The 13,060-nt window shown below is 53.1% G+C and overlaps 2 protein-coding genes across 2 annotated transcripts; one reads left to right on the top strand and one right to left on the bottom strand.

The window, feature by feature from the left end:
* Positions 1–37: 37 nt before the first annotated feature.
* CDEST_04393 (Putative Acyl transferase domain superfamily, peptidase S9, prolyl oligopeptidase, catalytic) lies at positions 38–8,416 on the bottom strand (the record flags this gene model as incomplete). The annotated part of the gene is made up of 6 exons (XM_062920552.1): positions 38–234; positions 295–968; positions 1,039–1,121; positions 1,207–1,575; positions 1,628–7,718; positions 7,778–8,416. The coding sequence occupies 5 exons, from the start codon at positions 8,414–8,416 to the stop codon at positions 477–479; spliced, it is 7,674 nt and encodes a 2,557-aa protein (XP_062776603.1). The 3' UTR covers positions 38–234; positions 295–476.
* Positions 8,417–10,656: 2,240 nt separating this feature from the next.
* CDEST_04394 (Putative multicopper oxidase, second cupredoxin domain-containing protein) lies at positions 10,657–12,974 on the top strand (the record flags this gene model as incomplete). Its single annotated transcript, XM_062920553.1, has 7 exons — positions 10,657–10,954; positions 11,013–11,163; positions 11,229–11,268; positions 11,325–11,780; positions 11,839–12,117; positions 12,179–12,793; positions 12,852–12,974. 7 exons carry the CDS (start codon positions 10,657–10,659, stop codon positions 12,972–12,974), a joined length of 1,962 nt encoding a protein of 653 aa, XP_062776604.1.
* Between the last annotated feature and the right edge of the window lie 86 nt (positions 12,975–13,060).

Here is a 13,060-nt window from a genome sequence, read left to right on the forward strand (position 1 = left end):
TCTTTCTACACACTCTATGAACTGTTTAATAGAGTAAGTAAAATGACTTCAAACAAAAGAGAATTCGATTTGTATTCTCTGTACTTTTACTCCGTCACCCGGTGCTCTCGTTCCCCATCTACAATCTTCAATATCAGTGCCACCATAGATAACAAGACCCTCACTAGTCCGTAACACAAAACTCATATCTCAAGCACCCTGCATCCACCCGGCCACCGGCGCCTCCGACGCTGCCTATGGTATCGTCAGCATACGAAACTCCGCAGTCAAAAGGGACAGGGTGAGTACACATACGTTAGGTAGTTTTCTCTCATGATGCTTCTGCAAGTGACATCCTTGGCGTTATCGATAAAGAACTCGGCACAAGTAATGACTTCGCCGTCCCCAACGATTGCATCCCTCCATCACTCAATTCTTTCGACGCTTATGGTCTTAAAGATGTTGTCCACCGTCAAGACCACTGGGACCACGATTGCTCAACTATGACGAGAGTGGGAAAAGGCGTGGTTTTCAAGCCACTGGTAGGCCTCCAGCACTGCCTTCCAGCCCGCCGACTCCGGATCATGGCTCATGTCACAAACGTGCGGGCCCTCCGGCACCAAGACCAACTGGGCATCGACACCACGAGTCTTCATTTCTTCAACAGTGCGGAAGGACTGCTGCCAGGGAATCAAGTCATCAGCCGTGCCGTGGACCATGAATGTCGGCGTCGCATAGCTGCCGCTGCGGACCTGGGCTAAGGGGCTGCATCGTCGGACCTCCTCTATCGGAGGCTGCGTCAATGCATTCCAGTCTTGAATTTCGGGTCGCTCCCTGGAGGCCAGGCTCCTGCTGGGTAGGCCTCCTATGACGACAGGTAGCGTCTGGGCTTTCCAGTTCATGTGCAAGACAATGCGAGCGCGGGGATCACTGCGGATGCGAGGGTCGGAAAGGGGCTCCCATGCACCGATGATGCCGTAGTTCGTGATCTGCGTGATGTGGCAACGTTAGATGACACCCTTTATATCCATCATTTCTTGATTCCATACTGGGACTCACCGGCTTATCTTGGACTGCTTTCAGCACATCATAGTCTTCCCCCTTGTCCTCGGCCCCAATGGGCTGGATGGGCTTTTGCCACCCTAGCCTTGTTAGTGATAGGTTACAAATGATGTAGACACAAGGCCTGAAAAAGGAAGGGTCACGGAGTATGGGCGGCAAGCTTACAATCATCTTCATAGTCAGTTGGACAGTAGAACGCCAGGATAGCGTTAGGGGGTCGAAGTCCCCTTTCCACCGTCGTCCACCCAGTCGACAACGCCAGCTGGCCTCCCGAGGACCATCCCACGACAACAACGTTGTCTGGGTCAGGCTTGATGTCGGTGTTCGTGAGCTCGATGTGTGGGAGCGTTGTCCTCGCCCACTCAACGGCTTCGCAGACATCGACCATGGGGCCATCGACCAACCGTGTTTCTGGACAGAGCCGGTGGTCTAGACTCACTGGGAGAAGCCCCATGTCCAGCATGATGCGCGTCTGAGGTGGTCTGATATCCTTCCGTGAGAAAATCACGTGACTCCCGCCGTGTATCATTAGAGCTGGGCATGGTTAATGGGCAGCTCTAGGGGCGAAGGGTTGCTCATCACCCACCAACTGGCATCTTCCTCGCTGGGTCTGCAATTGAGGGACAGTATATGTCCGCGTGGATCTCCTGCGGTCCCACAGTCTTGTAGACCACCTCTTGTATACGGACGTCGCCCGCTCCCGCGCCACTCCCACCGTTCCTTTTCCTCGTTTCCTGTGGGATCCGCGGAGCACCCGTCGTCCGGAACCCACACAAGACACGAACGGTCTTGGCCTCGAGCGTCGCCCCGTCAGACCAGAGAACCTCCCGGAACCCTGCGTCTGTGAATGCACGCGCCCAAAAGTCCACGTCAGCCAGCGCGTGCGAGCGGCCGTCTTCGAATAACCACCACCCCTCCAGGAGACCGACGATCACGTCGAACACGTAAAGCGGGCGCGGCGCCGTCATCTCGATCAGCGCGAGCGCGCCGTCCTCGCGGAGCATCTTGCGCAGGTTGGAGAGGCTATGCGTGATGTTTCTGGTGGCATGGATGCAGTTTGTCGATATGATGACATGGAACCCGTCGGCGAGCTCGGCCGCGGGTTCCTGCTCGATGTCCAGAACGGCAAAGGTCATACCGTCAACGTCTGCAAACGACGTCTTGGCCTTTTGTACGAGTGACGCGGAAATGTCGGTGAAGCAGTACTCAAACTGGATACCGTTTCTGGTGAGGAGATCGACTAAATGGCGCGTCGTGCCCCCTGTTCCCGCTCCAACCTCCAAGATGCGAAAGGGGCCGGATAGGGGCCCTGAGCCGCTGGTCTTCCTGAAGGCGTGGAGCATAAAATCTCCGAGAAGCTTCGTTGCCGTGACAAGCATCGGCCACTCCATGTACAGCTGCTCCAGCCACTTCTTGTTCAGTCGGTTACCGAACAAGATTTGGCGCGCGTCCTCGCCCCCCACGAGACAGGCTGCGAGATGTGGCCCCACGGCCTGCAAGAGGTGACGGATCGGACTGTTCAGCGGATGTTTGTCGATAATCTCGCCGAAAATCTGCTCATCGGTTGTGGTCTCTATAGTCTTGTTTGTTCTGACGTAGTCACCGCTGGCAGACCTTTTGATCACATTTTCATCTTCCAGGAGCTGGTACAATCGCCGCACAAGCTGTCGATGTCGAGGCAGAATGCCCTCAACTTCAGGTACAGGCTCTGTTGGTCTCAGATTCCGCAATTCACAGCCCAGTTTGTGGAACGCCTCTGTGGTATATGCCAGGACAAGGCGGACATCATCAGGGTATATGTCAGACCAGTAGTCCAGGGCCTGGGCCCCTGCTCCGAGGCGGTCAAAACTGAGACGGACATCGTCGAAAGATTCTTGAATGGACCTGATGATCGGCAGGGTCGAGTGATCCGACTTGAGTGCGTTGTCTCTCTTTGGCTTTGTGACCTTAGCGATCTCATTCATGTCTCCATGAGACATCGAGACTTGGGGGTCTTTTGCGGCTTCATTCTCCATCCGTGGTTGCAACCCCAGCTGGCTGTCCACATGAGCAATTACGGCATTGATATTTGGGAAGAGCAGGAACGTGGCCAGGTCGATGGTCACGTTCAAGGTTGAGGTAATGTCGCCAACCATCTCGGTTGCCCCCAACGAGTCCACCCCAATATCGACTAAGGGCATCTCCCCAGATAGTTCGTTCTCGGGGATATCAGTGATGCTAGCCGCGATGCGGAAAATCTCTGCTCGTTTGCTCATGTTGTTCCCGGGGGGTTTCTCGCCGGCCGGAGTGACCACCTCGTCTCTCGCCGCTGGTCCTCTGTCCCTAGTCTTCAACGCGCTCAAAGACTCCACGTCGCGAGCAGTAGAACCACCCAGCATTCGCGTGAGCGAGGCGCGGGATATCTTTCCAAAGGTCATACCCAGCGCCGTGAACACCGTCTTTCTACTGTGCGTGTCTGAAACGTACACGTCGGCCGACAGGTTGCCCTGGTCGACAGAGGTCATGTTTGCCCAAACGAACCAATCTTTGCCGTCCGGGGTGAACGCCGGTCCGAACTGCACGCGTTGGACGTGATGGCAGACGAAGAGGCTGTCCGGCGATGTGGCTTCGTTGAAATAGTTGACCAAGAACCCGCCAAACTGCATGAAGCTGTCGATCATGGGCGTATCGGCCTGACGTTGATCTGGCGGGTCGTCAAGGCCGGGCAAGATGCTAACTGTTCCTGCGGCTTCACTTCCCAAACAGGCGATGGTCTTGATACCCTTGAAAGCATCCGAGTACTCCACCACCTGGCCGAACGCCCGGTAAATGTGCTTTCCGCGCATCCCCTCGGCATCTTGATGGGTCGTGATCTGCTCCCAGCGGCGGTGGCCGATCAACGAGTCAACCCGTCTTAACTCTTGCGCGACTTGGGAATCTGTACGCCGATGTAGGTGCACAGATCCGGTTGTAGTTTCGTGAGTTGGGACAGAGTCCCGATCATCACCTGGGTTTGACTTTACCGTGATCGAAAAAGACCACGATGGCTCTGGGCTATCAAGACGTTTCATTTTCATGATGACATCGAGTGGTTTTTGATCCAAGCCAACCCCTATAGGCGCCCGCATTGCAAGGTTCTCGATGGAAGGAGTCCAGGTCGTGGCTTCCATATCCCCTTGAAGCTTGAGGGCGGCCCTTGACGCAACCTCGATGTATGCTGAGGCCGGCATAAGAGCCTGGCCGCACATGACATGGCCTGCAGTTAAGGCTAGAAAGCGGTCACTTTGAGTCGAGATGCGAAACTGTGCTTCTGCAGACCTGTCACCTTTGAGAAGGGACAGGAATTCTTGGTTCTTCACTTCTTCAGGTTGTGTGCCAGGGGAGTTCTCTTCAATGCCAGATGCTGGTCTGATATAAGGGAGCCAATGTCGGGTCTTCTGGAACTGATATGGCGGCAGGCTGAGATGCCGGTACTGAAACCGTTGGCTTCGATGGAACGGCCAGTACTGCACAGCGTGGCCTTCTCTCCAGAGACTGACTGTGGCGTCGACAAGAGAATCCTGCGCACTTGATGAAGTCAATCGTGGAGCCACGAACGAGTGACGCCCAGGATCCTGGGCACATGCTTGAACCAAGTGTGTGGTTGAAAGCCCACGTCCAGCTTCCAGCCAGGTAGCCTGCGGATACTTCTGCATGAGTCTCTCGACAGCCTGTTGAAAATATACTGGGCGTCTGGTATGCTCGGTCACTAGTCGATGGTCGGGCGTTTGGGTGGTCTGCATTTCGCTGCAAATCTCGAGATGGATGGTCGGAGCCTTCCACTCCAAGCCTTTTGCAAGCTCTGATAGTTGAGGCAGTAAAGCTTCTGTGAATCTTGAGTGGAAACCATGCGTAACCTCTAGTTTTTGGCTGCGGATGGAGGTTCGCGGTTGGTTTCTGCTGGCAACGAAAGCTTCCACGTCTTGAATAGCCTCGGCAGAGCCAACTACAACGTGGTTTTTGGGGCCATTGAAGCAAGCAATCTCGACACAACCCGCCTTGCTCCTCACCTCATGGAGTATCTCGTCAACTTGCTTTCGATCAGCATGTAAAGCGATCATTGCGCCGGCTTCTGCACCGCCCCAGTGCTTCTCCACGAGCGAAGCTCTGCCAGCAACTAGCTTTAGCGCATCGAGAAGAGACAACACGCCAGCAACACAGAGGGCGGTCAGTTGGCCGAAGCTATGCCCTATGACCGCCTCCACCTTGAGTCCGCAGTCGATCCACGCACGTGCAGAAGCATATTGAACGGCAAACAAAGCAGTATGCAGGGTGATGAGATCGGAGACGGGAGCTTGCTGAAATATAGCAGGGTACAGTCCATCAAGACCTAAGTTCAAAGAGACTTGCTGACAGGTGTCGAGATGCTGACGGAAGATTTGCGACGACTGGTACACTGACTCCGAAAGCCCGACGAAGCGGCCTTCTTGCCCTCCAAAGACTAGTACGACCGGCGGTGGCGGCGATGTACTTGTTGTCAAGACGCCTTCTCCAGAGGCAATCACAGAGACTGTTGACTCGAGGTCAGAGATGTCAGATACGGGCATCGCCGCGATGTGTCCCAGGGCATGGTTGGCCCGATGAGCAAGGTTAAAGAGGATGTCCGTGATAGAAATGTCTGCTGACTTCGCAGCCCTCGCGTGTCGAACCCAATCAAGTAGCTTTCGGGCATACGTTGACATCGATGCCTTATTCGCTGCAGACAGAATCAAAGGCCATTTGGAGGGCGGCGTTGTGGCTAAATCTGCCATTGTTCCATCATAGTTGATTGATGGCGCTTCACGGATAAGCACAACCGAGTTGCTCCCAGCCGCTCCGTAGTTGTTGACACAAGCAACGCGGTCTCTTGGGTTCCAGGGCATCAGTTCTCGAGGAATGGCCATCCCATCGGGTTCCAGCGCTGGAATGTTTGGGTTCAAGGTGCCAAAACTCGCCTGAGGCGGTATCTGTTCATGGCGCATCATGAGAATCGTCTTGATCAGGCCGGCAGCCCCAGACGCAGCTTCGGCATGGCCTATGTTCCCCTTGATCGAGCTGAAGTGAAGTGTCGAGGTTCTCGATGGTCCGCCAAACGCATCTCGGAGACTCTGAACCTCGATCGGATCGCCCACGCCGGTGCCTGTGCCATGAGCTTCGACGTAGGTAACGTCCTCGGACAAGACGCCGGACATGTCCATGACCTTCTTCAAGAGACTGGCTTGGGCTTTCGAGTTCGGCACAACGATAGGGCCCTCCTTGGGATTCTGGTTGGTGGCCGAGCCGACAACGACGCCGAAGATATGGTCCTTCTCCTCGATCGCTGCGTCCAGCGATTTCAAGACGACCACGCCCACGGCCTCGCCACGACAGTAACCGTCGGCGCCGGCGTCGAATGGCTTGCACTGGCCCGTTGGACTGAGAAATCCCGCGGCCTTGAGGTCTCGATAATCATGCGGGCACGTGATAACATTCGTACCGCCCGCAACGGCGCGGCTGCACTCGCCTGCCGCGATGGCCCGGCACGCAGTGTGAATGGCCACGAGGGAGGACGAGCAGGCCGTGTCGATTGTCGTCGCCGGCCCAGTCCAGCCGAAGTGGTGGCTGATGGCGCCGCTGAAATAGGCTCGCGAAGTCCCCATCGTTGCATAAGCCGTCGGGGGGTGGCAACTGACATTGGACGCGTAGTTGTTCATGACGGCGCCGATGTAGCAGCCGTAGTCGGTTGAGTCGACTCCCGAATCCGCGCTGTGGTATCCCGAAGACTCAAGGGCCTCATAGACGACCTCGAGAAGCTTCCTCTGCTGCGGATCACATGCCGTAGCCTCGCGAGCGGATTTGTTGAAGAACTTGTGATCGAATGCATCATGATCTTCAATGAAGTTTCCCCACCATCTCACTTGTGAATTGTCTTCTGCGAGTTGATCCAGACCAACCCTTTCAGGGGGGCTGGTCACCGTCGAGCTTCCGGTAGATATCAGCTCCCAGAGCTCATCGACTGAATTGGCGCCTGGAAACCTTCCTGCCATTCCCACAATGGCAACAGAATGGGGTGGAAACTCGGGTAGTGCTGGTTTTCTCTGAGTGCCTGAGTATCTGTCGTGACCATTCTCCCAGTCCGACACGCGGCCTCCGAAGGTGTATCCTGGAGGTGTGTGCGGAGGCGTATGGCTGCCGCCCAGCCCGTTGATGTTGTTATCTTGGATCGTTTTGGCATGGTCATCTGTAAGGCCGCGCAGGCTCAGAAGGCGTAAATCTGGCTCTACACATAGCGATTGTGGAAAGCTGTTTGAGAGGCCTGCTAGGGCAATGCACTTTGGACCTGGCGATAAAGAGGCCGTGGAGAGTTCCAGGGTCTTGTACCAAACCACAGGCTTAAGCAGGGTATTGTCCAGGATGTGCCGGACTAGATCTCCTTGGTTGATCATTTTCCCGTCCGTGGCGGACCGGACGCCGACACGCAACCGCTCCGGGCCGGGGAAACGGAGGTCGGAATCGCCTTTAAACACGGAAACGAGCTTTTCTACCTCGGGGGCATAGGCAGAGTTATGGAACCGGCCATTGACTGGAACATCTTGGACAAGAAACCCAGCAGCTGTCAAGGATTCTTTCAACTTCGCCAGTTTGTTGCGCGAGACTGTAATTGTCACAGATATCTCATCAGTGACGGCAGAAATGTATGCCTAAAGATGTAAGCTTACTGTGACTTTATCGTCATACTGTGATGGATGATCATACATACCTCAGGGAAATTTTGAAGGACCTCTGCAACCCTTTCTTCACTTCTTGTTTCTGTCTGTCTTCCACGAACGGAGATACATGCCGGCTCGGTATAGAAGGCGTCTTTATCGACATAAGCGCCGATGCAAACAGCCAAGCGTAGAGCGCGGACGGCAGTCTCGATAAGTTCCTCCTCACTCAAAGAAGAGGCGACGGTAATAGCAGAAAGGAAACCAACGCAGAAGCCCTGCACTCCCCCATCCCCTAATCTCTCGAGAACCGCTCCTTGTCTATTGTCTTCATTCATCAACCGTAGAAGAGCTCCATAATGACACAGTTGAAACAAAAAATTTATCGGAAACGCAAGAGTGGCCGGCATTTCTGAAGGTTGGCATGGAAACGGACGCGCGTGAGACAACCACTCCGCAAAGTCACGCAAACATGACTCTCCAGCAACCTGTGCCAGATCCGAGTCGAAACGGACCAGATTAGACCAGAAGTTATGTAAGCCCTGAGCGGCAGCATACAGTTTCGAGAGCCATTCATCTGAGGTAAGGCGGGAGCGTAGCTCAGTAAGATCTTCAGAGGAAATTCGCCCTTGAGGTCCAAACACAAGCATAGATGGAAGTCTCCAGAGACTCTGTTCTTTTGGAGGCCCCATGGTTTTACTAAAAGTGTGAAGATGAATGATTACAATACTTGGCAAATATCGAAGGTGGGAAGAGAGATGAGGTCTGATGGTAAAGTCCTCGATTCACTCTCACACTTGTATGTGCAGAAGGAAGCGAGGATCAGAAGCAAAGACATCACGACTGTAGACAATTCCACTCCACATGTGAGTGCCTAGACCAACATTCGGCTGATGAAGCCTAGACTAGGATTTGTGAAAAGTCTCGCTGGACCCCGCCCGCCTCTCTACTCCTCTTCACATTGTTATCTCCATTCCTGTGACGCTTTCGGACTTGAAGATAGCTGTGGCGGCCTCAAGTAAACACTAACTCTGTAGTCTGCTGTGCAAGTTGATTTTACGAGAAGTTGCATAATCTCTCCAGTAACTCTCCGAGCACTGGTCCTGAACTCTGATCCAAACATGCCAATGACAACAATTTGATGCCGGCTTTCTTATTGATTACTGGAAATCTTCTTTCTTACCATTTGTCTCATAGACCGGCAGCTGAGAACTGTAAACCCCGTCTGAGTAAGGAACCTCCTTCTTCTACTCTACTTGTCGCCTCATGGCTAGTCATGCCATCTTCTCGGGTATGCACGTTTACCAAAGTTTAGTGACGCAGTAGACAAACGCCGCTGGCAACTCCGCAAACTTTGGAAGTGGGCCCTCTCCACTTCACTCACAAAAAGTCCTTCCGTTCTCTCATGTCGAAGGACTATCTGGGTTGACGGGTTGAGGAGAAGCCCAGAGACGGGATGGCGCATGTATGATAGTGATACATGGATGAGCTTGTTTTAAAATAGCTTTAATGGTCGCATTCAAACTTTCCGCGGTTGCCGTCGTCCATTCTCGCCACGAGTCTCCCAAAAAGTAAATTTCTCAGAGAATTCAAGCTTCGAACTATTCTAGAAGACGGCACCGTGGTCAAAGTTTCAAGCCGATCCCTTTTCAAGAGAGCATGGTCGCTGGGATTCACTCTGTCTTGCATGTGCTCTGTCTTACAGGGATAGTCGTTAAGTTCCCTCACCCGACGTTATGCATCGGTCACAATGCTTGTCTTACGCCGTCGCTCACTTCGCTCGCAGGCACTCAGCTTTTGGTCCCGAGTGCGAGGCAGCCGCTTCATGAATCGCCATGACAAAAATAGTAAGTGAACCAAGCCGTCCGGTCTACAAAGAAACAATCCATGTGATTTCGACATAGACTTCCCAGGGAGGCTCTTGGGAAGGTCTCCCACCCAGGTTGCTGTTAAGCTTGATACGAGGTGCCTCGGTTCTCTTGGATACCCGTGGAGGTACTAATAATCGTTATTTGCTTCTCCCTACTACGTTTTTGTATGGTGTGTACTATGGTATGTGGCATGTTTCATCTCCAGACCGGGTATTGTGCAAGGTTAGAAGGAATACCTTAGCCCTTGTCAAAACCTTGACTGGCTGAAGTGAAACCCGAATACGCGAATAACGAGTAACCAGATGTACTGCTGGAGAGGAAGTGTGCCTGTACCTCTGCATTCTACTTGACATGGGGGTAGAATTGTTGCTTGCAACTACAGTAATTACGCGGAATTTTGAGCTTCTACCTGCACCGAACTTGAGTGCGCATTGCCGAGCCGGGATTGTGCGAGATGTATCCCAGAAACAAGCGAACTGGGAAAATATTTTACTTGTTCAGAGACTGACCAAACACGTTAGTCAACCCACAAGCAATATGAAGATGAAGTCTGTCCAGTGTCAAAATCCTTGAAGGCATCACATGCTTTCTGGAGTTTGCTAGCTTACCACCCATCGAATCTCGACGAAGATTGAGTTTACTGCAAGCTTGGTTTGGAATCATGCTGTATTTACTATAGCCTTACAAGAGGCGGACGATGAATATTCGTACTTGGCGTGTGATAATAAGAACAAAAAGGGCTAGGATAGCCTTGAAAATCAACAACCCAGTGAACGAGCAACATAGCGATCCGGCCAGCACAACCAGACACTGCATCCACATGTTTAGCCTCGATGGCGCGGCGTCAATCGCACACAGGATTGGATCGACAGAATGGCTCAGGATTAGCGATGGAATATTGACGGGAATTGAATGAAACCAAGACGTATTTGCCAATTAACTCTTCTGTTGCCTCTTGGAAAACAATGCTCGTGTGTCACTGAAATTTGATTTGTGATGAACATTTGTTCTACATCTTGAGAGTCCACGACAGCTCATCGTTCTGCCACTCCAAGTTCACCATGCAGCTTTCAATAGATATTATCAAGACAACAAGACGAGGTAGCGTCAGCAGTGATGGGCAGCAACCCAGAAACTTGCAATACAGGCTTCCTCCCACAGTCCCAGCTTCACGCCGAACTCGGTGGCTGGCTGCTGGGCTGCTTGTAACCATTGTTTCTTTGGGCTGGTGGCTTCACTACCCAACAACGCACCATTTTGAAAGTTTCTTGAGTAAAGGAGTCAGACACGATAACCCACCTCCGGTCCAGGTAGTCAGACGCTACAACATCACCGTGGGGGCTAGGTGGATGAATCTAGGTGCGTTGTCACGTGCTTTGACGGGCAGTCGAACGATTCTTCTAACCAACGCAAACAGATGGGGGTTTTTGGAGAGGTATCTTTGTATGCAATGGGGAAACCCCGTGTCCGACTCTGTTTGCACAAGAAGGAGACATCGTGGAGCTGAACGTCCACAACGATCTTTTTGGCCAGGTATCGATCCACTGGTCTGGCATGAATCACCGAAGGTAGTACCATGTGCACGTGCGGGATCACCATTTGCGGAATAGAGACGACTAACATCTTGGCCAAGATTCGGGTTTTGGAACGACGGTACCGGAGGTCTGAATCAAGTAAGCATCCCGCTTACCTCTGTCTATCTAGCTGATCTTTGCTGACAAGATGATAGTATGGGCTTCTTCAAAGAGGCAACTTTACATCTCGATATGATACAACAGGACATTGGGGTCTGAACTGGTATGCCGACCACACTGGTATCGGGATCATGGACGGCGCCCATGGACTGTCCTACATTGCGCCGTCACCCTCACGCCCCCGGCCGTACCACCTTATTACCTCTTCACCCACTGAACTGGCTTTGATTCAAGAGGCAGAGCGTGATGTCCAGCATATGTTGGTCTGGAACTATTACCGTCGCGACGCCAACTGGCGTGTCCTTGAGATGAAGAGTGAAGGAACCAACCTCAACTGCTATGACTCCATACTTGTCAATTCGAAAGGCCGACGGCACTGCCGTCATCCCGACTACCCGACACTGAACGGAAAGAGACTAGATGAGTCAGGGTGTGTGTTGGAGCAAGGGAATGATGGTGTCGAATGCACTCCTACGGAGGCAGATTATGAGGTATTGAGAACTCTTGTCTCGGAGGAGATTCTTTCGCCTTTACTGACATAGTACGCAGGTTATTGAAACTCATGGGAGGCCGTGGATCATGCTCAATGTCTTGAACATCGGCTTCGAGCACGCAATCCAGTTCAGCATCGATGACCACAAGTTATGGATCGTTGCAAACGACGGCGGCTTCGTGGAGCCGCAGCTCGTCGATGTTCTTTACATCACCAACGGGGCCCGCTACACCGTCTTGGTCAAGCTCGACCAGGAGGGTGACGACTATGCAATGCGTTTGGTGTCGACAAGCACACATCAGAATCTCCACGGGTACTCCATCTTAAGATACCCAGTATGGCTTACCCTCTTCTCCCTCATTGCTATGTTCCTGGTACTGAACCAAGACGATCAAGGCCCTACGCTACCCTCTGCACGGAGCCCCTATGGAAATCCATAATCCTCCCAGCGGCTCACCGCCCTGCATCAATCCGGATGGATCCATCAATCCCTCGTGCAACACGACGACGCCAGCATCTCTGGCGCCATATCCCCCATCATTTCCCCCTTGTTCGAACAAAACCCTTCACTTCCGGATCGCCCAACAGCCGTCACGGTATGAGGAACACGTCACCGAGTGCTTCCTAAACCAGAGACCGTGGCAGCTCTACCACGCACAAATGGCCCCTCTCCTGTTCATCGACAACGTGACGGCCGTCGAGCCTCCTGTTGTGGGCGATCTGCCCTGGGGCACCACCGTCGACGTGATCGTTCAAAACACAGTGGATGACACCATGCCGCTCTACAAACACGGGGATCCCATGTTTCTCCTTGGCTCGAAACCCAATGCCACTTGGGAATGGGGCACGGTTAGGGAGGCTATCGCCGCCGGCGTCGAGGGGCTCAACTTAAAGGACCCTGCCCTACAACTTGTCCACGACGTGCCGCCCCTGGGCTGGGCAGTGGTACGGTGGGAGATCCGTGTCCGGGGTGCCACCATGTTGCACTCCAACAAGTTCAAGTACTACGCGGTGAGTTTCCTTTCACCCATCATTCATGCCCACGATCCAGACTGATGATGGTCGACAGATGGGGATGTCAGCACCCTTGCTCGAAGGCATGGATAGTAGCATGCAGAACGAAATACCTGAGCACGCGAAGAGTATGCCACATGTCGAGTTTACTCCCAAAAATGATGGAGTCTTTGGTTAGTCTATCCCGGGCCGAGAAACCCATGAAAAGATTGGAAGGAACCGAGAAGGAAACGCGATAAAAGTTTCACTTGCTACAGTATCTGG

Source organism: Colletotrichum destructivum, chromosome 3, assembly GCF_034447905.1.
Source record: "Colletotrichum destructivum chromosome 3, complete sequence".
NCBI lineage: Eukaryota > Fungi > Ascomycota > Sordariomycetes > Glomerellales > Glomerellaceae > Colletotrichum > Colletotrichum destructivum.